This window comes from Nanorana parkeri, unplaced genomic scaffold, assembly GCF_000935625.1.
Source record: "Nanorana parkeri isolate BGI_ZX_2015 unplaced genomic scaffold, ASM93562v1 scaffold776, whole genome shotgun sequence".
NCBI classification, from domain to species: domain Eukaryota; kingdom Metazoa; phylum Chordata; class Amphibia; order Anura; family Dicroglossidae; genus Nanorana; species Nanorana parkeri.
Window position 1 is genome coordinate 577,074 of NW_017307044.1, and position 27,533 is coordinate 604,606.

The 27,533-nt window shown below is 41.2% G+C and overlaps 2 protein-coding genes across 2 annotated transcripts in view; both read left to right on the forward strand.

Annotated features, from left to right (window-relative positions):
• On the forward strand, positions 1–26,966 carry ANXA5 (annexin A5). The gene is made up of 12 exons (XM_018564736.1): positions 1–11; positions 11,351–11,435; positions 11,793–11,887; positions 12,213–12,326; positions 12,679–12,769; positions 13,808–13,887; positions 15,221–15,277; positions 15,434–15,527; positions 20,906–21,001; positions 22,788–22,846; positions 24,375–24,497; positions 26,733–26,966. Exons 1-12 carry the CDS (start codon positions 6–8, stop codon positions 26,793–26,795), a joined length of 963 nt encoding a protein of 320 aa, XP_018420238.1. The 5' UTR covers positions 1–5; the 3' UTR covers positions 26,796–26,966.
• LOC108793713 (annexin A5-like) overlaps positions 1–27,533 on the forward strand; it is a 101,586-nt gene that overhangs the window by 3,170 nt on the left and 70,883 nt on the right. The gene's annotated exons all lie outside the window — the stretch shown is intronic.

The window sequence follows — 27,533 nt, forward strand, 5'->3', positions numbered from 1 at the left end:
CTATTATGCAGGTATGTTAAGGTCAGAAATTCCCCCCAATGTACCTTTAATGATCAGCCAAATAAATATAGACTGCCCTGAATTCATTCTGGGCAAAAGGCATAAAAGTATTATTAAAGTCAGAATGTTTTTAAAGCCGTTTTAATAACCCTTGCAGTGGGGCTCTCCCTGCACTGCAAGGGTTAACTGCTCGTTGTTTGCCTAGGGTAAAAAAAAAAGTTAAAACGCGGCTGATCCTCTGAGCTGGCCGGCTCATAGTCCCAGGGCCGGTGCTAGGATTCTTGCCTACACAGGCAAGGTGCATTTTTGCGCCCCTCCCCCGAACCACTGGTTGTGTCGGATTCCTGGTTCCTCCCACTGATCCCCTACTTCACTATGGGACACAGTGGTGAGTGACACAGTGGTCAGTCACATGGCACACCGGTGGAGAATCCTATACACATGGAAGGATCAGACAGCAAAGGCGGCCGCAACTCTACAACAGAGCTGGACAGGTACTCGTCTTATTTTTTTTAAAGGGTGCTGCTGGTCTTGGGAGATGATACCAGTAACTATAGTGAGGTACAAAAGAGGGTAACAGTTAAGGTGGCCATACACTAAAGTAATTAAAATAACGTACGATCTGCCCATCTTGGACAGGCAGATTGTACTTGCGATCATCGCAAGCCCGCCCCCCTGAGGGGCGGGCTTCCGATGACTGCAATGCTGAATGGGCAGTGTGCTTGGTATTGATGGGCAGTGTGCTATGACTTGGTATTACAATGGTAGGATCTAACATGCTCAAAGCCATCAAACGTTTGGATTCCAGTGCACATATGTCCTAAGCTGGTATCATTCATACACGCCAAAAATTGACATTACCATGTAGTCCAACAGGGAAACAAATCCTATTTCCATCCCCTGACTAAAACCTGTTCCTGTGGAAGTATATTCCATATTTTTACAGCTCAAAGAAATGGAAGAAAATAAAAGAAAGGAAAACGATGTACTATTAATGGTTCATTAGAGTAAGCAGTGCTGTAAAAGGACCCACTTTATAAATTTAGATATTTGATACACTGGAAGGACCTTATCAGAAGCCCACCAGAAAAAAAAAAAAGTTTAATATTTGCTTTAGTTATGAACTAAATTAAATAGTAAAAGAACCATATCAGTGTTACAGATTTCAAAAAATATCATCGCTATGACGTGTGTGGACATTATTATGAAAATGCAAGAGGCCAATAACATTTTCCATAGTCATGAGCACAATTTATCTTTTGTAATTCTCATACAACATTTTCCCTTTTTTGTTTTAGCCAAAGTTTACACTTTTTTTTTTTCCCATCCTCAAAGTAAAAAATTCAGCTGACTCAAACATTTGCAGTAGCACAGGCCTCTCTCTCTCTCTCTCTCTCTCTCTTGGTCATTCCTAGGTATTCTGCTATTGTTTGCACCTATAGTAGGCTATGACCATGCCACAAAGTTATGGGAGAACATTGGGGATGTTTGTCTCTTCAGCTAATCACTGGGAGTTTCATGGTCAGTGGGGCATGCTGGGGTAGTGCATCATTACTCAGGAATTGCCATGTGCTCAGGGCAGTCTGCCCCCAGGCCCCAGCCATGGGGGTAGTGTGTGCACAGTTGGAGACGTGGACTAGGCCTGAAGTCTGAGTGGAGAACCATTGGAGGCTTTTGTCTGCTGGGGGTGCCAGGACGGCAAGTACCTCAGGAACAAGTCTGGTGTCTCTCCCAGGGAAGATCTCCAGAATGTCTTCTGGCCAGCTGTGGCTCTATTACACAGTGTTTATCCTTTGCTCAACTCAAGTATTCCTGCACAGTGGAAGCTGGTAAGGACTGGTAAACCTGGAGTCTATTTTGTTAATGGATGTCTGCAGCCCTATGCCCTCTCTCCCTGTTCTACAATAAAGCATTGAAAAAGTACTTGATGGCACCCAATTTACTGCCCACAACCTCCTCCATTTCTGAGCGTGAAATGTCAGCCCTTCCTGCCCCTAAGGCTTGCCACATGCTTTTGGGGGCTACACACACATGCATGTACTGTATGTAATCTCTCTATCCTATCTCTCTATCCTATTGATTCAAAATTGTCTGTGCATGCATTGTGGAGAATGCAACCAAAACTTACTCTAACTTGGGTGACAAGTAATCCTATTACATTTATCAGCAAAAATTCTAGAAGTTATAGGCTATACTTCTTTTGGTCTGATCTTAGAATTCCTAGGATTCTACTATGGTGCTTTATGATGGCACACAATGAGGGGAATTTATCACAGCAGATAGAATGTGGAGCAGTTGTCCATGGGAACCAGTCAGGTTCTTTGTGTTTTGAAAGCTTAACTGAACAAACTAAAGAGAAAAGCTGACCTCCCTTAGTGTGTAGCACCATTCCCAGTGCCATTCTGGGTTAGTTGGTAGATCTATTTTTTTTTTTTTTTTAAAGATTTATGTATTATGGCCAACGAAAGAAAGAGAAAATAAAACCTCTTCCTATTGCTTACCTATCTGTAACCAATGGACTCCCTTGGGATGAAAATAACACTCTTAGGAAATGCAGTGGGTGAGAGGTCAAGCAGGAGAATGCGGATGGTTGGGGACACAACGGCTACACACAGCATAAAGAAACTGAAGCCAGGAGATCAGCATAACAGCAAGTCAACTAGTCTTTTCAGAAAGTGCCTTAAGTGTTATGTTTTTCTTGACAGTTAACATTTATAACAGAACTCCAGGATTTTTTTTTTTTTTTATTAACCCTTGCTGTGGGGCTACTCTTGCACTGCAAGACTTAACTGCTCGTTTTGTGTCTAGGTTGAAAAAAAAATCCAAAACTCACCTAAAGCTCTGAGCCGGCTTCTTCTTAGTCCCTGGAATGTCTCTTTCCCCCTCCTCTGCAGCAGTCTAAGGTCCAGTATATCATCACATCTTTACACTGTGCATAGGCGTAAGGACACTGAGGAACATTCAAATCTGCGGAGGAGGAGGCAGGGAGAGGCTGGATTGAGCACTGTGACAGCTGGCCGACTCAGAACTTTGGGCAATTCTATTTTTACTATTTTAGCACCTAGACACAAATAGGAATTTGTAGCCCCACTGCAAGGGTTGATAAAAATAAATTCCTGGAGTTCTGCTTTAAGTAAACCTTATGGTTGGGCCTAGAGGTTGGAGTATGTTACTTCATCTTGGGCTTTTAGGTACAATTCTGACTCTAATCCATCCAACCCTCCCTCATTCTTGCCTTGTTTTAGACAACATTGCCACATTTGCAGTGCTTTGACCTAGTTGACTATGACTATCAGACTAATACTGGCGGAAAGCTAACGTTTTTAAGGTGATATTTCTCACAAAAATTTAGCTTTTCTCAATTCGTTCTCCATTAAGGGCTTGTCTGTTGAGTTGTGTTTTTCTACACACCACCTCATGTATGGTGTAAACAGGGTACATAGAAAACAATTGTTCATGCCGTACATGTGCGGTGTTATGCAGAAAAATGCAGCTTGAAGCACATGGTGTGTGAACAAGGCCTAAATGGTTGTTGTGGTTTATTAATACTATTTGTGACCAGATTCCTGTATACACACAGGCTTTGTCCTATCAGGATGTAGAATAGCTAAATATTTAGCATTTGCAGGAAATATCCGCAGCCAGAGCTGGATACTTTCCTGGAACTCATTCGCTCCCCATTATAAACCTTTACTGTTGAAGTTTAGCAGTCTGAGAAAAATCCACAAATGTTAATGAATGAACGGTCAAATAAAACGCTACATTCAGGGCCGTGTGTGTTATAAAGGTCATGTTGTGTTTGTAAAGTATCTCTGAGCCTGACTAAGGGAACCCTGTGTGGCCCTGAAAGCGCTTGCCAATGAGAGACCGCATCTGTCAATAAATGAGCATCTAATTGCTGTTATTATCGTTGTTGGAGTCATGACGTCTTTCTTTTTGTGCTGTTAAGTAGTCAGTGCTCCAAGCTTGCTTACATGATATGAACTACAATCTCGATACAAACTAGTAGTCCATTACTGGAGCAATTTCCCCCCCGATTAATTGAGCTTAATAATCGGTAAAATAATCGTTAGCTGCAGCCCTATATGTGTGTATGTCTGTCTGTATGCGTTGAGATGCACTACGAACCATTTTTTTGTATGCCAGCAAGAACTTTTGTAAATTTTGTACACCCATGTGCATGGGCTCTTTGAGTTCAATGTGACAAAGTGGAACTAACGTGCTTCCCTTTTAAAAAAAATAAAATGTAGTCCCTTAATTTCAATCGGTTGAGGAGAGTGAGGGTGTTTGTTGTCCAGATGAGGATAGCAGTCTAGGGTGACAACACTGCTCTTTCATAGATAACAGAGTGGGTGAGTGTTGCCACCCTAGGACAGGAAGTTTCTGGCAGGAAAATAAGATGAAAGGAATCTTGAAACCAATGACTGGTAAGCTGCAATCTATTACATTTTGTTTGTGGGCTTAAAGTGACATTAAACCCTCAGATTTTTTTTAACATAAAACAATACTGTAATGTGTGCCTTACTGTTATCCATGGTTGTTTCCCTTCTCTTTGCTGCTCTTCCTTTTTAAATCCTCATGTCTTTTTCATGCTTGGGGAGAACTTCCCTTTGCAGCTGACTGCCTCTTCCTGTAGTGCTGGCTCAGGTTGCAAACCTATACACAGACACCATGTAGCCATTTCAGAGACAAGACAGTATGCTGCAAAACAGAAGTTCTGCCCATCATGAGAACAGATACAGATTTAAAAGGAAGAGCAGCAAAGAGAAGGGAAACAACCATGGATTACAGTAAGGCACACATTACACTATTGGTTTATGTTAAAAAATCTGAGGGTTCAATGTCCCTTTAAATTTAATTTCATATTATGCTTGTACCCTAATATAGGTTGCTGTGCATTAATTTAGAGGGTCCCAAATATTGGCATGATTAGTGTTGTGTGGAAGCTTGGTGCGAATTTGGTTCTCCGGAATTCACCCATCCAGTCCATCCAGATCTGGCAGTGACCCACCCCACATCCTTGCCTAATCATTTTGTGGCCAGGGCATTCCCGACCCCTTTGTAACCTTTAGCTGCTGGGCGGGGAATGCCATGCCGCAACTAACTGGGCCAGAACACTGTGTATCCGTGACCGATTTGCACCGGCTTGGATGAACGTTGGTGAACTGGTGGACAATGTTGTAGCTTATTTTTTCACTGCTGGGCCTTGTGCACTGTATTTGCATGTACCCATAATCTAGGAATGTATGCCAATCCATATACTAAAATTAAATATACATATTTTATCAATTTTCTGTGTTTACTTTTCACTTTAAATACTTGCAGACTAAAGCTGTCCTTTAAAACAATTCTCATTTTGTATTCTATGAGAAGCCACATATTTGACTGTTGAAAACCTCGTCAAGATCACATGGTTTTAGTCTCAAACAAACCCTTATAGAGTCTGAAACCTCTTTGTGTCATGCTGTATTAAATTCCAGTCTTTGTACAATTATTTTTACGTTCTTCTCTACTAAACCATTCATTTCTACATGCATTTCAACACTCTGTTGTCTGTCTGCAAGTCATGTAATTTCATATCATTTCACAAAGTTTAGCTTTTTTTATAGGATTTGAATCAAATGGACCTGGACTTGGCTCCTGTTGTGTGCTAGCGCGGTGTATTGGTTTATCTCCCCTTATTGTGAAACAATTGAATATAACCGATAAATCTCCAAATACACAATAAAACAACCCAAAACACACCTATGTGTGTATTCCAGCTTATATCAAGTGTACACATAAAATACAATAAATATAGTGCAAAAAATATTAAACAGTGTGAAATGTGTGAATCATTATTATTCGAGGATATTCAAATCACTCGTATAAATCATCAGTGTGAATGTGTACATATTTATGCATTTTGATTATCCTCCATATTAATTTAAGTAATAATTAATAATGACTATTAGATAACTAAAGTCCATATAAAATATAAAGTACAATACTTCATCCTTTGTAAAACATATCTGACACATAATCTGGGCTGAACTGCAAAGGTCGGGCCTTGTATGCATACAAAACCCAACTGTACTTGCCCACAGCCCCTTGAAGAACAACTAGTTGATTGGAGGATTTTCAAGGATTTGATCAGAGAAACATGGCATCTACCTTCAGGGGAAGGGTGGGTAGCTCTGTCAGGCGTCTTGCCCAGCTCACTGACGTCACTGGTTCTATTCCCACTCTCACTGGTAACCATATTTATCTAGAAGTTTGTAAATTTACTTTTCTAAAGATGCCTATAGGACAGTGATGGCGAACCTTTATGAACCCGAGTGCCCAAACTGCGACGCAAAATCAATTTATTTACCTAAAAGTGCCAGCACTGAAAATAAGTTTAGTACTGTATTGCAGTTTGGGCGTTCGGGGTTTAAGAAACGTTCAACATCACTGTCTTAGGCCCCAATTCACACCAATCGACATACCTTACAAGCGGGGCCAGGATAGCGCGACTGTTCGGGGCGACGGTCCAGCAAAGATCACGTGACCTTCACCAGAGAAAAAAAACGTGCGACATCTGTGGGAAAAGGGTCCTGCTTAAGCGACAGCGACGGGCTACATGGAGCTGTACATTATAACAGCTCAATTGAATAACATTGGTCGGCGTCTTCTTACAAAATAGCGGGTTTTTACGCACAGTGTGAATGGGGCCTTAGGCAAAATAGGCAAGCACGCATATTCAAATATTTATACACTTAATAAAACACACATACACATGTAATGAAACACACACATCACACATACACACAGAACTACTAAAAAATTGAATAAATAAAACATTGCCCTCTCTCCTGCTTACCTGTTTTGCAGGGGGGTGGGCTGCATAATCGGCGATGACCTCTAAACAGGCAGATTAGAAGGCCACTCGCAGGGGCCTCCCAGGGTCCTAGCGAGGAGGAAGCGACCATCTAATCTGCCTGTTTAGAGGCCGCTGCCTGATTGTGACTGGCTCGGATCGCGTACTGAGGCGATCCGTGCGGTCAAATCCATTTCCATTGGTGGTCCCTGAACCTGGGCTCGCGTGCCAGCAGAGAGGGCCCCACGTGCCATAGGTTCACCACTGCTATAGGATGTACTTCCTCAATGCACTGACACAATTTTTCTCCGCATTGGGAATATGCACTGCCAAGCCTGCCATCTGAACTACAACTCAAACATCTGAACAATGTAACATCATCATTGCTTGCTAGAAGCAATGCATGATGGGATATGTAGTCTTGAAAAATTGAGATAGACATGCCGAGAATAGAGCAGGTAGGAGCTGGCATACATAGTTGTTTACATTTGTGAGTAGCCATCCAGCCAAAGAGCAGTTTGGTGGAACCCAAAAGATGTGGTGGTGGGATCATACTTGGAGGTGACTGGAGGCTAGAGCTGTCCTCGTGGAAGAAGGGCAATGTGTGAGGTAAGCGTGCCATAATGTGCAAGTATACCGTGCATACCTATACATTATGGTGAGAGCCCACTCACCCATGTGGAATTTTTTAAGCTGATAAAATGGTGCTTCTGCTGTGCTTAAATCCCAAACTGTGTTGCCCAGACATTCACTTTAATTTTCTCTTAAAGAAATACACAATTGCGTTCATGGTTTGTTGTTTTCTGTGTGGTGTTCCATGGGGTTAAGGCTTTTCCCCATAGTTCTCCTTAGGGTAACGGGAGGACACATACTAGCATCCTCCCGTCACCCTAGGCTCAGTATACCGCGAGCTGTAGGTCGCGGTATACTGAGACACCGCACTGTCGCGGTATACTAAGACGCCGCAGCTGAAGCGGATCCTGACAATTATGTCTGGATCCGCCCAGCTGCATGACTGACAGCTGGCTCTGCCTATCTAGAGGCAGAGTCAGCTGTACCAGCCCCCTCCCCCGTCCGTTCCGCCAGTCAACGCTGGCGGAGCGGAGGGGGGAGGGGGGAATCCAGCCCCTCCCCTGTCACGGCAGAAAGCCGTGACAGGATTGAGAGGTGAGCGAACGCCGGTATGTGTTCGCTCACCTCCCGATCTACTGAGCCGACCCGTGACAGTCTCATTGTCACAGGTCGGCTAGAACTATGAGGTGAGTGAAAAGCACTCCTCATAGTTCTCCTTTTAACCTTACATCATTCTGGCTTACTGCTAGGTCTCAGAAGAAAGGCATCCTCTGAATTATTAAACATGTACTCGGTTAATATGAATTTCCTACAATTCCCTGCAGGGAATTCATCATTCATGTTTACTTTTTTTCTTTTTTTTTTAATCATGGTTACATTAGATATGTGTGCTCCAAAGAGGAGCTTTTTGTGGCTTACCATTGAAAGCACAGTGTTTGTTTGTTTTCCTCCAACGCTAATACTGGCGGTAACACTTTACGAGATCATTATATGTTTATTCATACCTCTAAGTGTCACATTTCAGTTCCACCCATATAAGTGATCGTGTGAGGTAGTGTTGCAAAATGTCAAGAAGCCTAGGACTTCTTCTTTGTCAGGATATTTGTAATATGTAATGATGCAATAAACAGCTAAAGTACTAAGGATTTTGAATCCTGAGGCATAATATATTGCTTTCTGTGCCAATACCATTATAATAAGTAGGAATGCATATAAACATCCTGTAGCTGGTACATGGTACATTTCACTTTACGTTGAAGAAAATATCTTTTTTTATTAAATGCATCCTTATTAGTGCAATAATACTGCAGCAGATTGCAAGTTCTGGTAAGTAGGCCATCATTACATGTATTTTAGACAAAGAATATTGTTTGGAACAATTATTTGTTTCATAAACAAATATACACAATCAGCAATGCCTTTCTGTAAATAAGAGTATGTAAATGCAATTACATTACATTCAAATGTGGGTACTTGCATATCCATTAGTAGTACATTGCTTTTCCTCAGATCTCCTCCAGATTTTTTTTCACTGTGATGCTAAACTAACATTTGCTGCTCAAACAAGCTGTGTTAAAAATACATGTACTCTTGCCACATTTTAGCTCCTTCAATATATCCAAGGTAATCATGAGATTGTGTAAACATAACATTATGCTCCACATTTCCCCTTCTCCCCGAAAACCATATTGGGATTTTCAACAGTTGGCAAGTTCAAAAACAGGAGTATTTTTTATCAGTGTATCCTAAAAATCTCTTATTCCCTTTTTTAGAAATCCCTTAAAGGGATATTAAAGTTTTCATGTTTTGAGCTATTTCGAATGCGGATTAAATCACTTACAATGGAAGCTGATTATTGATGTCCAAAAGTATTAATTTTCTGCTGAATCAGTTGGTCCCCTGAGCACTGGCCCTAATATCCTGTTTTAGGGTGGCTCCTTTCCCGTTGCAGGGTCCTATGGAGCCACCCTTGTGTGTGCTGTAACCTGTCATGGATGGAGCGCTGCCTGTTAATTACAGGCGGTGCTTCATCCGGCTTTTGACAGCTATGTTAGGTTACACAGCAGCGGACATCCCCACTGCTTTGTGTAACCTAGCAAAGTGAGACCAGAGCAGCAACAGCCTCTACTTTGTGTTAGAGGCTTGAGCTCTGTGGATGGTTTGGACCAATGGCAAAGTGCCATTGGCCCAAGCTGTCCAATAAAAAAAACTGAGGACATCTATCCCGATGCCTCACCAGTGATAAGCAAGTGAGAGACAGGGAGGCTCCTCCTTGTCTCCTCCCTTCTCCCTCACTCCTCCACCCATAGTTCGGTGACTGGGTTGGGGGCAAGGCGGCGGCGAGCAGGGGGAATGCCTTACCTATCACGGACCTTATTGCACGTCCCTGAAGTGAACATATTTTCATTAGGGTTACTGAAAGTGAAGAAATGTGTAGATGTTTTTTTTTAAAGATTTGGAAGGGTTAGAATGCTGCAATGCTCTCCAAATTCAGTAATGGATATACAGATGATCCTCGCTTACCGACTTACCTGTTTTGCGACCACTCGCACTTACGACGGACCGCCGATCGACCTCCGACCTTGCGCGTCGCCATCAGTGCGCCGTGTCACCGGCGGAAGTGACGTCCTCCGATCTTCACTGCAGGTCCCGGTAAGTATTTCCATTGCCCGATGTACAGTACACTGTTCGGTACTGTACATCGGCAACGCTATACAGTACTGTACTAATGCAGTACAGTACTGTATAGAGTTCCTCACTTAACGACCAATCCGTTTAACGACCTGGTCGTAGGAACGGAACTCGGTCGTTAAGTGAGGAATACCTGTAATGTATAAATACAGTGTTTAGGTGGAGGTTCTGGGCTACTGCAAACCTGTAATGGAGATCTGAGTGGTAATCTCTGTAGCAGATACACAAGTGGCAATACAAAACCCCTGAATTAGGATATAGATATATATACCTTGGCAAAATATGTTGAAAGCTTTTTTTAATCTTAAGCTGGCCATATACCTATAGATTATCTGCACATTTTCTATGGTCAGATGGTAAAAAAGTGCAACAGATTCCTCCATCTCCGCTAAACTATGTGGATGGAGGAATCTCCCGCTGGGCCAAATTTCCGTATCTTGCAAGTTGGCCCCGCTGGCTCTCAAAATACCTGAACAACCTGATTGGATGCAGGCATTGTTTAAGTATTTTGAGAGCCAGCGGGGCCGACTAGCAGGATACTGAGGCTTGGCCAGCGGGAGATTCCTCCATCCACACAGTTTAGTGTAGATGGAGAGATCTGTTGCTGTTTCTCCATCTGACCATAGATAATCTGTAGAGGTATGGCCAACTTTAGGGTTGTGGTTCATCTGACCCTTGGAAAATATTTTCTCAAATTCTTTCTCCTGTGAGTTTTTACAACTCCTCCATTATTGCTAGTGAGTGAATCATGACTGATGAAACAGAATGGATTCCTGATATTCATTGAACTAGGCAAAGTTCAGAGATCCACTAAATTCCAAACTAGTTCCCATGGAGAGTGCATGCTCTAATGGAGTTTGGGCTGCCTACCACAACCTATGTACTACCCATCTGTGAATGCAGTGCATCCAAAAGTAATCCTTTTTTTTGCAGGAGGCAGTGGATTTTGGGGTGGGTTTCTGTAATTTCTTACTTCTAGGCAGGAAGTATTCTACCACACCAATTCCTAATTGCCTACACCCTCTGCAACTCGGAAATATTGGATCCTTCATACTGACAGACTGAAGGTCCATGGGCTAAGGGTTAGGGGCCTGTGTTTAATTGGAGGCACACACATGCAGTTGTAAGGGTTCCAAAGGATATCTTCATTGGTCCATACAATGAATAAGTTTGTCAGAGGAGATCTGCAATATAATGAATATAAGCTATATCTAAGGCTGATAACACCTCAACTTTGCTTTGTCTTAGGCAACAAGAGGAAGCATAAAGGATTTCCAGGCCTTTAAAGCAAACGATGATGCAGAAGCTCTCCGCAAAGCAATGAAGGGTTTAGGTAGGTTTCTATGTTTTCATGTATGTAACAAAATAGCCAATACAGTAAATCACTCTTTATGAATACTTCTTCCCATCACTGTTCATTTGATTTTGGATGAAGTGTGATGGGAGCAGACTGAGTAAATCTATACCTGGCATTGGCTCTCCTCTATTTAGACCCAATGTTGTGAAAAGTCTTTTGATGGTCAAAAGTTAAACTTTTTTTTTTTTTTGTGTTTTCTTCCTAAATATGTTACTAATAGGACACTATTTGGACTCCCAACCCACAGTTTGTGTCCCCCTATTGTACACTGTCATAATAATAATGAATATTTTGTTCACTCACTGTGGCTTATCTCTGAACATTACATTTCAGGTACTGATGAGGACCCTATTATGAAGATTCTTACATCCAGAAGCAATGCTCAGCGTCAGCAAGTTGCCGTAGCATTTAAGACTTTATTTGGCAGGGTAGGTTTACAAATAATAATTCTACAAGATGGGCAAACCTAGGTTGGCAGTGAGCCAAATGATTGTATGCACTGAATGGCCAGAAAAATAGAAACCTTGCCTCTGCATCAGAATTCTGTTCCATTTTATTACATATATACATTTATATTTAAATATTGCAGCTATTTAAATCCCCTCACTAATTTTATTCCCTTTAAAGATTTGATTTTTGGTGAGGCACTAATTTTTTATTTTCTACCTGCATCCCGCTGAAGCATTTCAATGCAGCATTTTGACATTTTCAGCTGAATACTTTTGTATTTATTTATTTTCCTTGTGTTTTCAGGATCTTGTTGATGATCTCAAGTCTGAACTTACGGGTAAACTTGAGAAGGTGATTGTGGCACTAATGACGCCATCAAACATGTATGATGCTCATGAACTTAGACATGCAATAAAGGTATGTTTTATTATTTGTGTGGGAATGTAAAATATCAATTAATTTTGAAAAACATGCAGTAGAGCATGCAGAGTTCAAGTGAGAAACATAACTGTGTATTCAATCCGATCACAAAATATGTGGCAATACATCGAGGGCCCAGCTGTCTTCATTAATGTTGTATCCTGCTCGCTTTGTCTAAGGACTTGCAGATTGAGGCATGCTCCTTTTTGTTATTGATCTTACGAAAAAGGGCAAGGGATTGACTGTTCAACACAAGGCAAAACATTTATTATGATAAATTTATGCTGAAGCTTGTTAAGTCACAAGTCCTTGAGATTTTTGTACATGCCATTATCTGTTTGTTTTCCAGGGTGCTGGCACTAAGGAAGATGTGCTTATTGAAATTCTTGCTTCAAGATCTACGACTGAAATGAATCACACCAAAAAAGTCTTCAAAGAAGGTATGCAGAGCGTGATTAAACTGTGCTGATGATTTCTACTATTCTAAAGTGTAATATTTATTTGCAAAGGTTTTTTCTGCTGTCTTTGCAAAATCAGCTAGTGAATAAAAAGTTCAACAAACCACCAAAGTTAAAGGAGGAATTCTGTCAAAACATTTTTCTACGTTGGGTATAAGAGGGCATGGTTTAGTAGTATGTCTGTTTTATAGGCTGAATTCATGTTTTTGCAGTGAATTAGCAAACGCATGTCAATTGCGTTAAGGGAGCCCTTTAATTTTGAGTCTGCCAACGCAGAGCAACACAGGTTTTAATGGACCTGCACTTTTTTTTTACATTTTTTTTAGCGTAGCACACTAAAATTCACATTTGTGCGTTGTGGTGTGCTAAAACACAGGTCCATTGTTATGTGTTGGGGATGTGCATTTTGCTGAGGTCCTAGTTTAAGTCAATACACTGCAACATACATCCAAGATTCATGGTTTTTGTATTGGCATATAGTGTTTTCCCGTTAATTACAAAATCCTCCAAACTGAAGATACGCTTGTGTAAATGTTATTTTAAGTTTACCATGATTACCATATTTAAAATTCCATAATAGGGTATGTAGCAGTTTGAGAAGGGTGATATGGCATACATCAATATCTTAAAGAAGAACTCCGAGCAGAAATGTTATATCAACCCTTGCAGTGGGGCTACCCCCGCACTGCAAGGATGAACTGTCACGACTCCTCCTAGACTGCTGCAGCGGAGGGGGAGAGATGGTTAAGGGAGCGGTCTAAGAGCCGGCCAGCTCAGAAACTCGGGTGAGTTGACCCTAGGCAAAAATGAGCAGTTAACCCTTACAGTACGATGGTAGCCCCACTGCAAGGGTTAATCAAATTTCTGCCGAGAGTTGTTCTTCATTGTAAGAAGGTGCAATACATTTTGCTAAAATCTTTGTTGCAGTGACTTTTGTTACATATTTGTTTAAATATAAATGCACTAAATTATTATAATAATCTAATAGTCTATCCTGAATTTTGCTGTTCTGTGCTGTAGAACACGGAAGTGAGCTGGAAGATGGCATAACTGGAGATACATCTGGATATTTCCAGAGGATGTTGGTAGTTCTTGTACAAGTAAGTATTTTTATTAGTAGTAGTAAATAAAAGTATGCCCATTGCTTTAATGGTAGAAATGTGCACATGCTGTCCAAACATTATAGCACATTGCTGTCAGAAGACATTTAAAAATATAGGTTTGTGTCCTGCGGGAAATAATTCTAGTGTATACTTCTGCATGTAATGTCAGTAGATCAGCTATGTAGCCATAATTAGTAGCGGTTCAAAATTGCTGTTCATTTTATGTAGCGCCTTTAGATAAGCCCCATTCATACCTGAGCATTTTGTGGCTTTGAATGCCTAAGCACTACAGAGCTCAGCAGAGAGCATTCTATTGTTTTCAATGACTCCTGTTCACACCTGAGTGCTTTGTAGCATAAAGCAAAGTCAAGCACTTTGACCCCAATAGGCTTCAAGGATAGCACCTGAGAAATGGGCAAAAAAAGCATATAATACGCACTGCCTGCCCCTCCCCTCCCAGGGAACTAGTTTTGCATTGGCAAAAAATAAAACGGTAATGCCTAAACAATTGCAAAAGCGTCCGTACAAACACTAAAAAACAACCAAAGATGTTCAGCTCAACTGTGAATGGGGCCTAATCAGCAGCAGCAACACCTGGCATAATATAAGAATGGCTGAATATGTGAACTGCATATTGGTGGGGTGGGATACCTGTAAAGTCACGAGTGTGGGGTATTATTCATATTTAAGGGGTTTTATGCTTTGGGGAAATTTCCAAAAGCTAGGAATCATTACCCGTAGCTTGTATGGCTAAATCCTGTTTACTTCGACTTATAAAAAGGCATAACCCTATATTTCAGTGCATTTATTGTGCTGGACTGTAAAAACCTTTGCACAATTTTTCATTGAATAATATCATAATTCTTAACCAAGAACATATATTGTAAGCTGCACATATAGGTGCACAACAAAAAAAATCTTGTAAATAGTTGGTGTGGTTTAGGCTAGGTTCACACTTAGGCGACACCTCCACTGCGTGGCAATGGTGCACGATTCCGCACGGATTGCCGTGCGGTCAGGGGTCGCCAAGGTGCGAACCGATCTCGCTGTGGGTGTCATTGTTTCTCTAAAAACAGTCGCGCGTCGTGTATCGCAAAAAAGGTACTTGTACCTTTTTTTTCTGCAATTGGCGCGTGGATGGCACCCCATTGAAATCAATAGGGCCGCGCAGCAATCGCTGCCTGCATTGTACAGGACCACGCGATCCCGGGTGTAGTGCATGTGTGATCCTAGCCATAATGTAAGATTGCCATATCTGCCTATGGTATTTGGATAACACAATAAGAAAGCATATATTACAGTTTCAAAGAGATATTTTTCTGTTTTGCAGGCTAATAGGGATCCAGACTCCAAAGTTAATGACGCTCTTGTTGAGCAGGATGCCCAGGTCAGTGTGCTTTTTCATGTTGCTCGCTATTCTCACCTTGGTTGATGAGAAAGACTGACATGAATGTTTCAACCATGCCTTAAAGGGATGGCTGTGTGTTTGTATGTTTCTGCTTTGTGAATCGCAAACTTGTGATTGTTCTTTTCATTCTGCTAGGATTTATTTAAAGCCGGAGAAGTGAAGTGGGGCACAGATGAAGAGAAGTTCATTACAATTTTGGGAACTCGCAGCAATGCCCATTTAAGAAAAGGTAATTTATTGTTATAGACCATTGCAATGACCCCTACATTTACAAAGGCTTTGGTTGCACCTGGAATTATTGTTTTTGCTAATGAATCGCATTTCTTTTTGTTCTACGGTGTCATTTGAATTTCTATAGCTATGCAAATGTTTGTGTTTTTGTTTTTCGTGGTTAGTTATTTACTGAAATTCTTGGAAGCAATCTCACTTCACTACATGAGTAGTTTTATGTATCACATTTACATGAAGTTTTAGTGATTTGTTAAATGTGTTATTTATTTTTATACAGCAATGCAAAGTGCAGTAATGATTTGCAAAGTCATGTTCTCCATACAACTGAATACGATTTTGTTTTTATTGTAGCCAGATCTATAAAATATGAATTTTTATTAGTTGTCATAGGTTACTGCATTTTATTTGATAAAATATTCTCACAAAACAAAAAAGCGTGCTAGAAAAGTGTCTCTGTAAAGGTGCCCACACACTGCAAGGTTATCGTATGATAATCGCAGAAAATCACGCGATCGTATGATCGTGCAGTGTATGGAAGGTGTGTGACCGTTTCTACTGTACGGTTACTTTCAAACTGCTTTTTATCACAAAAATGATTTGGACAGATAAAAATGGTACAAGAACATGGTAAATGGTTGGAATGTTATGAGGGTACCTTGATCCAGTCACTTGTATTGTAAATACTGGTTGAAAGTGGTTTAAAGTACTAGAAAATGGTCATGTGCAGGGGTTATAAGGAAACGGTACAGATGTGGAAAATAATAATAAAATCCTGTATAGTGAGTGGCATTCCCTTGTATTAGCCATGGCAGGTTTGTGCCGCTAGAAACCTAAACACAAAGTAATTTGTCATTCATTGAGGGACACAGGATTCAGAGACAATAGTGTTATACTGCAGCCTACAGGAGTATTTGGACAAAAAAAAAAACAGCCCCATATTACTTCACCCATCCCCAGCTTGCTTTTGCTTTTTTGCTAGTGTTCTTGAAGGATGGACATATTTTCTCTGAGAAAATTTTAGGCGTTTTGAATAGCCTTTTCTCTTCCTGTTTCCAAGCTAATTTTTTTTTTTCTTCCGTCAAGACAATCTACAAGCAGCTTGAGCTGGTCTCTTTATGCAGCTGTTCAGATTGGTATATGCTTGGCAATATCTTTGGAGACAGTAGCTGGACTTTGCTGAACTGGATGATTGCGCATGCTGAAAGCCGCCCTCCACTATCCCCAGGGTGAGTCACAGAAGCCCACCCCTTCACCCACCATTGCATACCTCACCCCCTTGCATTCGTATCCCCATCTGCCTACTGGGTTTAAACACCACGCCACCCTGAAAAAGAGGGACCACTTCCGCTCCACTGCAACCCGACGACTACAAGCGAATACTTACCCAGACTCAGGTGAGTACAACACTTACGCTTACACCCCACTCTACCACATTTATTGCGCTAGGTAGTGGCGCTTCCGTCTCCAATTTTTGTTTCCCATTGGACATGGAAGACATACTTCACTTGGTATGAGGTAATAATCCGTGGGATGAATCCTGAACAGCCAATTGAACCAATCTGTGATATTCCTCTTTCCACTCTTACTTTTATAAGGTTACTGTCCTTGTCATTGCCTCTGTGAGGTGTCTGAACTGGTGGCTTTGTCCTGTAAATAACTCTTTCTGGTCTTACACAAGGACAAGGTGGTGTTAAGGCCTAGAGCCTCCTTCCTCCTAAGGTGGTTTTGACCTTTAATCTCAACCAGGACATTGGGCTTCTATCACTCCCGCCCGCTCTCTTTACTGTCTGGATGTCGTTTGAAGAACTTCTGTTTTGCAGCAGACTGCCTTGTCTCTCAAATGGATACATGGTGTTTGTGTGCAGGTTCACAACCTGAGCCAGCACTACAGGAAGAGGCACCCAGCTGAAAAGGGAAGTTCTCCCCCAGCATGAGAAGAGATGAGGATTTAAAAGGAAGAGCAGCAAAGAGAAGGTAAACTACCATGGATTACAGTAAGGCACACATTACAGTATTGGTTTATGTTAAAAAATCTGAGGGTTTAATGTCACTTTAAGCTTTAGGTGGCACTCTTTCTGTCGCTCTACTAGGCCTGTTCTTCTTGGGCTTTTTGGCATCACACAACTCTTTCCCGGTTTGCAAGGCACAGTCTGTGAGCTTTACCAGCTGGATGTTTAGGCCTCATCTGATGCTAGCTTTGGGTGTAAGGTCCTTCAGGTAGCTCTTTAAGCTGCAAGCAGTTCCCAGTTTTCTGTTGTTTATAGTGGGGCCTGTTGCGTGCATTTGGTTGCCCAGTCCTCAGACATCCCAATTGTCCCTGAATCCTATATCCCTCCAGGCTTGTGTTCTAGGAACAGAAGGATGCTAAGAAGCTGGCCAATCAGGAAGCCGGGCAGCGAGTCATTACAAGGCACCCGGCTTCCTGATTGGCCGGGAAGCCGGCTCTATGCTCCATCATTGCCAGGTGATTAAGCATGAAGCCAGCTTTCTGGCCAATCGGAAAGCTGGGGGGCAGCTAAGGACTCGCCGTACAGCATCCTGATTGGCCAGCTTCCCGACCAACCAGGAAGCCGGGCGTTGAATCATTACACGCTGACTAGCTTCCTGATTGGCCGGAAAGCCGGCTCCCTTGTGACGAGGGTCTTGGAGCCGGCTTCCCGGCCAATCGGGAAACTGGGCAGCGTGTAATGACTCGCTGCCCGGCTTCCTGATCCCGGAAGCTCAGGAATCGGGCTAGGCATTGGAGCATTTGGGAGAGTATGCGCACTCGTCCAAATACTCTGCATCGGCACCGATACTAGTATTGGTTATCAGTGCATCCCTACTATTTAGAATCTATCAAGTACTGAGGTATCACTTTAGTACTAAGCCTCTGTCTATAGAATATTTTATATGAAAAATAGTAAAAAAAAATCTAAAATGTTATTTTCAAAAAGCTAAAAACCGAACGAAAATTACAATTTTCTATAGTTAATTTCCAATATGTTGTCAAGTGATTTGATCTGATACGACTCTTTATACACCCCTGCAAGTTTATATCCTGAAAGAATGCAAAAGTATAATTTGTCAGCATTGTTTATAAATATATTTGACAGTTCAGCCATTCTAGTCATTAGGCAGTGAATCATCACAGTAAGAAATGGAAAAAAGTCTCCAAGGTTATTCACCCAAATTCAAAAGAGGGATACTCTAAACCTGCTGGTGTCAACTAATTGGGACCTCTTTCTGCAACATACTGTTATTAAAATACAAACCTGGTCCCTACAGTCATACTCTTAAGGTCAGCGGGGCAGTCTTCTGTTCTTATTTCAGCTTGGAAACTAGCATATAAAAAAGAGTTCATGTACTCATGGGGCCAAAAAAAGCTTATAGGAGTTGGAAAATCTTACTACTGCCACAGATGGAAAGGATTAAAATGTCTCAGACATGAGTATTCTGCTTTCTCTCATTTTTTCTCCACTTTTTTTCCCTTGTGGAAAAAAAAGTACCCGTACTATTAGGATAGGGTTAGTTCTAAAGGCTCCCATACAAACCACACTGTTATAAAATACTGTATGCAGCAATTAAGAGGTTCCACAGGCAAGGACACATTTTATGTAATTTTCAGATAAAAATAAAGACTTTTGGGGAATTTATCAAAACTAGAGCAGCTGTGCATGGCAACCAATCAGCTTCTCTTTTAAAAAAAAAAAAAAAATTTTTTTTTTTTTATAAATTCTGTTTATTCGACAAGTTTTCAAATTGTTACATACAAGGGAGGACAAGTACTGGATCAACTTCCCATCATAGAAACGGTGGACGCAGCCACTATTGGTATACAATAGTCACAACACATAAAAATATGAAACAATAAGAAGTAAGAACAACAATAAAATAAAGATGTCCAAAAGTAGGGGATATAAGACACAAGACATATAGATAGAGAGCAACCCAGATTCATGTAGTAACCTGGAGGCCCCCACCGTGGTTAAAAAAAAAAAATTAAAATCTTAACTGAACAAATTGATTAAAGAAGCTGATTGATTGCCATGGTCAACTGCTACAGATTTTTGTCTGCTCCAGTTTTAATAAATTCCCCCCTCTGTGTCTAGGGGTGTTCCATCTGTGCCTTACCACATGTAATTGCTAGATGTGCGGATACAGGCAAAGAGCTGCAAAACCTGGCCTTGAGTTGTACAGGCTAAGCAGCTGTTCATTTTAGTTGGTTTTATTTCACTTGATCTCAGCAGTTCGCAAACCCCTTAACGCCTGAAGGAGTCTTGCATCGTTGGTGTACATTGATCTTTTTATGATTTGTTTCCCTAATGGAAAAAAGGGTTATGATATTAAATGCTAGGTTGTAGGTTGCTCACAAGAAAACAGTGTAAAAACAGAAGAAAAAGTACTGGGATACATTAAAGGGAAAATCGCATATATAACCAAGACTGGATACCCAGAGATGGCCTAACAGGTTTTATAAAAATAATGCAGTTATGGCTTAAATTATAGTATTTATAAATACAGTTGCTGTATATATCTGAATTTTTGTTTTGATATCAGCCTCCTGTATTCCCCTACTGGGGCTGGGAAAAGACAGTGTAGCAGTACAAGGAACTAATCAGGTCTGCTGTGGTGGTACATCTGTTGTCAGTGGACAGAGCAGAGAGATGGTCTTAAGGTGGCCATACACTTTACAACCATCGCAAGACCTTAGTCTTGGGATGGATGTAAACTAATTTAAAAAACGTACGATCTGCCCATCTTGGACCGGCAGATCGTACTTGCGATCATCGCAAGCTCGCGATGATGAGGGGCGGGCTTCCGATCGCAATGCTGGGCAGTGGGCGTGTGCGCACACCGGCCCGTTCGGCATTTGTCGCCCGGGCATGCTAAAAACCAGCCGAAAATCGTACGATTCTCGGCTGGTTTTCTAGCATGCTCCTCAGACAAAAGACATGCGACCGTACAGTAGAAACGGTCGCACGTCTTCATTCACACTGCACGAATCTCGTATGATCGCGGGATTTCCCGCGATTCTCGTACGAGAATTGTGCAGTGTATGGGCACCTTTTTTAATATTGTGCTTTTGCTTCTTTGTTAGCTAATCAGCAGGCTGGTGGTGTGTTGACCAGGCTGTGCTACTACTGGTATAGTGGAGGTGGTGGAACTGAATTCAAGATTGATTAATTTAGCATCCAAGTCCTTTGACAGCTAAAACTGTTCCCATGTATTTGATTCACCCATGTAGCTAGTTGCTTGCCAGGAATTGAGTTCTGCTTAAAATTTTACATGAGACCACATGGTGTCATTGACTTTACTGCCTAAGATTTTGTGGTGACTACATAGTATATATTTGTTTTACCGGAGGAGACTCCGTGTCTCTTTTTGACATTTCAGTGTTTGATAAATACATGACCATCTCTGGCTACCAGATTGAAGAGAGCATTGATCGGGAGACCTCGGGTCACCTTGAGAAGTTGTTGCTTGCTATAGGTAAGACTTGGATCTATTCACTCTCCTTCTTTTGCATGAAACAAAAACTTGGGTAATCTGATCATTTTCAGGTGTCATGAAAGCTTTACTTTGACACCATGTTCTGCAATTAATATAAAAAAGTGTGTAACTTATTACATTCCTGCCTGAGGAGTACAGTACTAAAAATAAAGGTTTGCTCTTGTGAGCGTTTAATAACTGATAACTATTGTTAAAGGAAGTAAATGTTGTAAAAGTCACTGGTCTGTAATCGGAATTGGCAGTAAATGCCGCTTTATTGCACTCAAACGTAAAAAGTATCAATCGAGTACGTTTTTCCCTTTTTTTTAAACAAAACAACTTCCAGCAGAAACCCAAAAGTAACACACAAAAAGGCCTACTCCACCTTAGGAGGCTAACTAACAGTAGTATCGCTCACTACTTCCTATTGGAGCGGCTATTTCAGCTTCCAGTATAAATGAGCATGCATAGAGAATCGCAGTCCTTAAGGCCTGGTTCACACCTGGGCGTTTTACAGCGCGTTCCTATGCGCTGTAAAACGCTCAACATGTAAAAACCAATAATTGCCTATGGGCATGGTTCCCACCTGGGCGTTTTACAGCACGTAGGATCGCGCTGAAAAATGCCCTACGTCCAAAGAAGTACAGGAGCTTCTTTGGGGCGTATTTGCCGCGTGTATCCATTTGGATACAGCCGCACAGCCCTCGTAAACGTGCATCTGTTGCGCGTTTCTTTTACCGCAAATTGCGGTAAAAACGCACGGCAAACGCGCATATTCCGTACGCCCAGGTGTGAACCCAGCCTAACATGGAGTTTTTTCTGCCAGACCTTATTCCACAGATATTCAGACGCTCTCCAGTCTGTGTCTGTAGCCACCCAGTGCAGCCTGGATCTCTCAGCTACTATCAGGTGCAGGCTAATTAATAGAGAGGAGGTGTAGTGTTTTGGCAAGGCTTAACTCCTTCCTAGCCCAGGAATGTTGCCCTTCTCAATCTCTCACTGACTTACACTGAGTCCTTTACCTTGTCACAATGTAAACAGACTTTCTGTAAAAGGCAACTCCCAATTGTGTAGTGCAGGCAAAGCAGTGTAAATTCTATTTTTTTATAATCCTTTCTTATGAATCAAGGACAAATAGACTTTCTGCTGCTTTTCTTTTATTACAATACTTAAATAAATAAACCTAAAGTGTTTAGTAAATATGCTAATAATATTCTGGGTGATGAACACTAAGTTTAGTATAGGTGACTTATACACCCAGCAAAACTGTATTCATCAAGAAAACTGCTTTTTTTTTTATGCTGCATTTTTAATTACGTTACAGCAAAGCAGTCAAGATGGTCTGCATTAGATGACTAGGATCTCTGTAAAAGTATTGCTGTTATGTCATTGCATTAGGGCATGTATTTTCTTACTAAGATCTCTCTGGGGGCCTGTTTTACACCAGCCAATGCGTTCAGGGCACGTTTCCGTGCCATGAATGCACTGGATTGCATAAACAGTCTCCTCGCTTTCTGGGGCGGGAGGGGGCATGGTAGTGCCATTCATGTCAATGGCAGCGCAGACCCATTTCCCACCTGCACTGGAATGCGTGGTACCCCAATGCCTTGCGTTCCAGTATGGTGCACTTTTTTTGCGATCGGAGCGCACTGTAATGCATGGAACCATGCCCTGAACGCATTGGTTAGTGTGAAAAAGCCATGAGGGTTGGAAAAGTGGTTTGTACTTATAAACCCTTGATTTTTTTTAAATTCTGTATATATTTGTAATTTTTTTTTTTTTCAAGTGAAGAGTGTTCGCTGCGTCCCTAGATATTTTGCTGAAACTCTGGACCGAGCAATGAAGGTAAGCAGACTTAATTTCTTTTTTACATATTTTCCTGTCCACGTAGCAGGGCATGCATTCAAAACTGACTCATTTTGATATTGTTTACCACTGTACGTACATGGATTTCTTTGGCAACCTTCCTAAATGTACATTCATGGAGAACATGGAGGAAGCTTAACCCTGGAGCTCTGCTGCAGTCCTGTGCATTATTCCTCCCTTTCAGCTTTCAATTGCTAATTTCAACTACTTATTACATCATCTATCCCTATGGGTAAAATTGGCAAGAGGCTGTTACTATGCTACTTATGGAACTAGGGCCTACTAAAGCCACCATGTTGGGCGAGGTTTCTGACTAGTCCCTGGCATTCTTACCATTACCCTCCCCCACCCTGCAGTTTGGTGAAAAAAGAGAAGACTCTGAGAATTCTGTGCCTGCCCCATTGCTGATTTACACCTCCGGTGCCTTATCTGATGGTGTCCATGTTGGATGTAAGAATGCACATACTGCTCCAGAAAATAACCCGCATGGTTTCTCCTGAGGTGGATAAGCTGGCCCAAAACTGAGATCAGTGAACTTGCTGAGAACCTTGAGGCTAAATGTGGTGATCCAGTATGAATATTTCCTAGAAGGAAAAACATGCCTCTGACAAATGTATCCCGGCTCTCACTTCAATAAGAGGACTCAGAAAATAGACACGGGTGACAGGACCTTCATTTTCACAGGGTACCTTGGTGACCGAACCTTCAATTTCACAGGGTACCTAGAATTGTAAGCTTTGTATTAGTTTTATCTCATGGATCTATTTTCTTTTCTGGCCCCCAATATACCAGACAGACTGGTGACTTGATAGAGCCCATGCTCTCTAGGGCCTAAACCGCTAGCTGGAAGAAGCTGTAGTACAGAAGCCATCCTTTTTAACCAACCCTGACAAATCGGTTAACAAATATAAGAGTGAAAGGCTTCAGCGACCTATCTCTAATAACCCTTATGAAGCACAGATTGCTCAGGATGGCTATTGGGTTATGGGATTCCCATTTCAGCTCATAGTAACCAAAGATGGCACACTGAACAGCATCAGGGATCCAAACAAAGATGAAGAAAAGGGGTCTCCCTCCTTTACCAAATTAAATCCCTACCACGCAACCACCTAAGCCTTGTTCAACTATGCTGCCTGACAAGATATGGATTCCAGTCAAGCATAGCACCAGACGACAACCATAGGCCTCGCAGAGAGCTTCCCTAACTTGAACTTGGGGGCATCGTCATATTGGTGAGATTTTAAAATTCAGCAAGGGAACTGTAGGGGAAAGGCCTCCTCCAATTGTACTTCCTAGCATTTATTCTTACTAAAATGACTGCATAACATAGGTGATGAACCTGGTCCATAGGCTGTTCATTTGTGCCTAGAACAGCATGTTTGAATGCTGCCCTGATGGGGTCGTACAATTATACTTTCATTCTTGACAATAATATATAATGCAGCTTTTTGGCTGTATCACATACAATGTTTTCTCACCATTTGGTTAATATTTATCATCTGCACAGGGTGCTGGTACCGACGATGAAACCTTGATCCGAGTGATGGTTTCCCGGAGTGAAATTGATATGCTTGATATAAGGAAAGAGTACAGAACACATTTTGGAAAATCTCTCTTTCAAGCAATCAAGGTAAAAAGGAAATTAAGACTCCGTTATAGTTTTTATTCACCAAGGAAAGCAATGGGAAAATCATAAGGGCCAATAATAGATACATTTATCTAAAAATTGTAAGTAGTGGCTTACTGTCAAACATGGCACATGGGACTTTATATAGTTTTATATACAATGCAGATATATGAATTTACTGCAAAAAAAGGAAAGGATGTTGTTGTCCATAAATGTAATCTGTTGTTTTATATAGCACCGACAATTTACACACCGCTTTTACAAAGTAGCACATTCACATCAGTCCCTGCCCTCATGGAGCTCACAATCTAAGGTCCCCATCTCGCATGCATGCATACATACATACAAGGGCCAATTAATAGAGGATCCAACTAACCTCCCAGCATGTCTTTGGAATGTGGGGGGAAACTGGAGTATCTGGAGGAAACCCACAAAAGCACAGGAAGAACTTCTTGCAGATCATGACCTGGCTGGGATTTGAACCGGGGACCCTCAGTGCTGCAAGGCAGAAGTGTTAAGCACTATGCCACTGTATTGTATTCATTCATACAATTTGGAAGCTTCATTCCCTACCAGCTGAAAAATATACAATTTTCTATGAAACATCAGTTAACTGTTACTAAAACACGACTTAATCGGATTTATAAATTGTATATCAATTATGCATAATGGTAATTGCACAGAAAGATGCATCATAGCAAAATGCATTGTGACATGCAATTAAAGTTCTCTTTTATGTCCAGTACCTGCTATCATCATGAAGTGTACATAGCAGTAAAGTATCGCCAACATCTCACTGACTGCATCCTTATCAAAAGGAGGTCAAGCTTATCCAGAGACAATGAGTATGTAGGTTTAAATTTGAACTTAAAGTGACATTAAACCCTCAGATTTTTTTAACATAAACCAATACTGTAATGTGTGCCTTACTGTAATCCATAGTAGTTTTCCTTCTCTTTGCTGCTCTTCCTTTTTAGATCCTTCTCTCTTCTCATGCTGGGGGAGAACTTCCCTTTGCAGCTGACTGCCTCTTCCTGTAGTGCTGGCTCAGGTTGCAAACCTATACACAGACACCATGTATCCATTTCAGAGACAAGGCAGTCTGCTGCAAAACAGAAGTTCTGCCCAGCATGAGAAGAGATACAGATTTAAAAGGAAGAGCAGCAAAGAGAAGGGAAACTACCATGGATTACAGTAAGGCACACATTACAGTATTTTATGTTAAAAAATCTGAGGGTTTAATGTCACTTTAACCCTAAACTGAAATTCCCTTTTTGGCTGGTTGGGGCAGGGTTTGATCCCTTGCTGATTCTTCATAATTTTTTTTGGGGATAGAGTATGAGGTTTAGAATCTGTGTCAGATTTTTACTGCTCTATATGTTGAAAATTGTTGGTTTTCCCCACATTTCCTGGGAACAGGTCTTGGAGAGAAAAGGACACCAATAACAAAAATCCTGGCAGATGTTTTAACACTTCCCACCCTGTCTAAAACTATGCACAAAATTGATAGGAGTTGGGCTTTAAAGTTTTTTTTTTTTCTTGTCTTACTGAAGCTCCCTACCACATTTTTAATTGCCTTTTATACATACCTTTTTTTTTTCCCTGCAGTCTTCTGGCCTGTCTAGTGGTGTCATGGGTCCTTCTCTTTTCTGGCGGCAGCGAGTGTTCACAGAATAATGTGTGAGCACTGTGTTGTCCAGTTCTAGGTCAGCATGATGATGTGCCACAGAGGACATGCTCATGAACAGTCTAGGCTCACAAAAAGTGAGTTGTATGATGTTGGGTACATTTTAACACAAATGAGAACCAGCGGTGGATCATAGTGGTGAGTCTGTGGAAAAAAGGCTGGAGAATAGGAGAGCTTTCTAAGAGAACTGCTTTTTTATTTTTCAGTCTGCTGGGCATTGGATTTTGTTGAGAAACACCTAGTTGCTGAAAGGAACATCAAAAGCCCAGCATATTTACTGTCAAATTTTGGCTCTAAGCATTCTTTTATTTTTTTTATAAGGCAAAGAGCAATAAGAAAAGTTTTTAATAACTCATAACAATCTGATTCCTATATTTTACTGCACTTGATTGCTGATTGCGATTTCTTACTGGATGTATACTCTATAAGGTCTGATATATGTTGTCTTCTGATGCTCATGCAAAGACCAAACAAGTCCCATGTATCCTTCAGTCTGTGGTAAGAATATGAGTCAGTAGTTTGTGTCTTAATAGTTCCCTCTCTCTCCACAGTGTGACACATCTGGAGACTACAGGAACACACTCCTCCTCATTTGTGGTGGGGATGATGAGTAATACTTCCCCTACAAAGAAGACAACCAGCTTCGTGCATTCTCTGTATATCTTACTAGAGCAGTTACAGTTTCTATGTTATGTGCTTTGTTACTCACCATGTTTGTCTTGTATCATATGATATGCAATAGTGCTAAAGAAGGTCTATTTGAAGGAGTGTCTTGTAAAAGAACCACATTTGAAAGCTTTTATATTATCGGCTCTTAAACCAACTAATGTATGTGTAACTAGTGTTTTAATCTGTCAAACTACATTGAAGCCAGTGTTTAGTGGTATTTTCCATATCCTGAGTTGCAGACTTCCAAAAATCTCTTCTCTTTAGAAAATCTGCTCTGTGGTTTATTTGAACCTACCTCCTACTTTTCAGTGTTAGATTAGGAAAGTATAGATGTTGCACTACAAAATACATGACTGGTCTGTGAATTAAACAAATGTGGATAACATCCTTCCATCGTAAGTAATAAAGTTCTTCATTACAAGCAGATCTTTCGCCCTAATTACGTGTTTTCTTGATTACAGATATGAAATTCACTATTGTTTAGTACAGTCATTTTTAACACGTTGCTGGCCTGACAAAGGGGTCCATTTAAACCAGTGGCATGGCTTTGCACATATATGAAAGACATTTTGCACTCCCCTGGCTTCGCAAGTCCAAAGTTGGCAGTTCACAATAAAATTAAATGAGAATGTGAACATTAAGCAGAGAGAACTATATGAAGTACTGTAGGTGCAATGCCATGG

Bases quoted from the DNA above. Each gene is read 5' to 3' on its own strand.
- ANXA5 (XM_018564736.1), top strand. The intron at 11,436-11,792 runs GTAGGTTTCTAT...ATTACATTTCAG, and splicing joins CAAAGCAATGAAGGGTTTAG to GTACTGATGAGGACCCTATT. The intron at 22,847-24,374 runs GTAAGCAGACTT...TCATCTGCACAG, and splicing joins CTCTGGACCGAGCAATGAAG to GGTGCTGGTACCGACGATGA.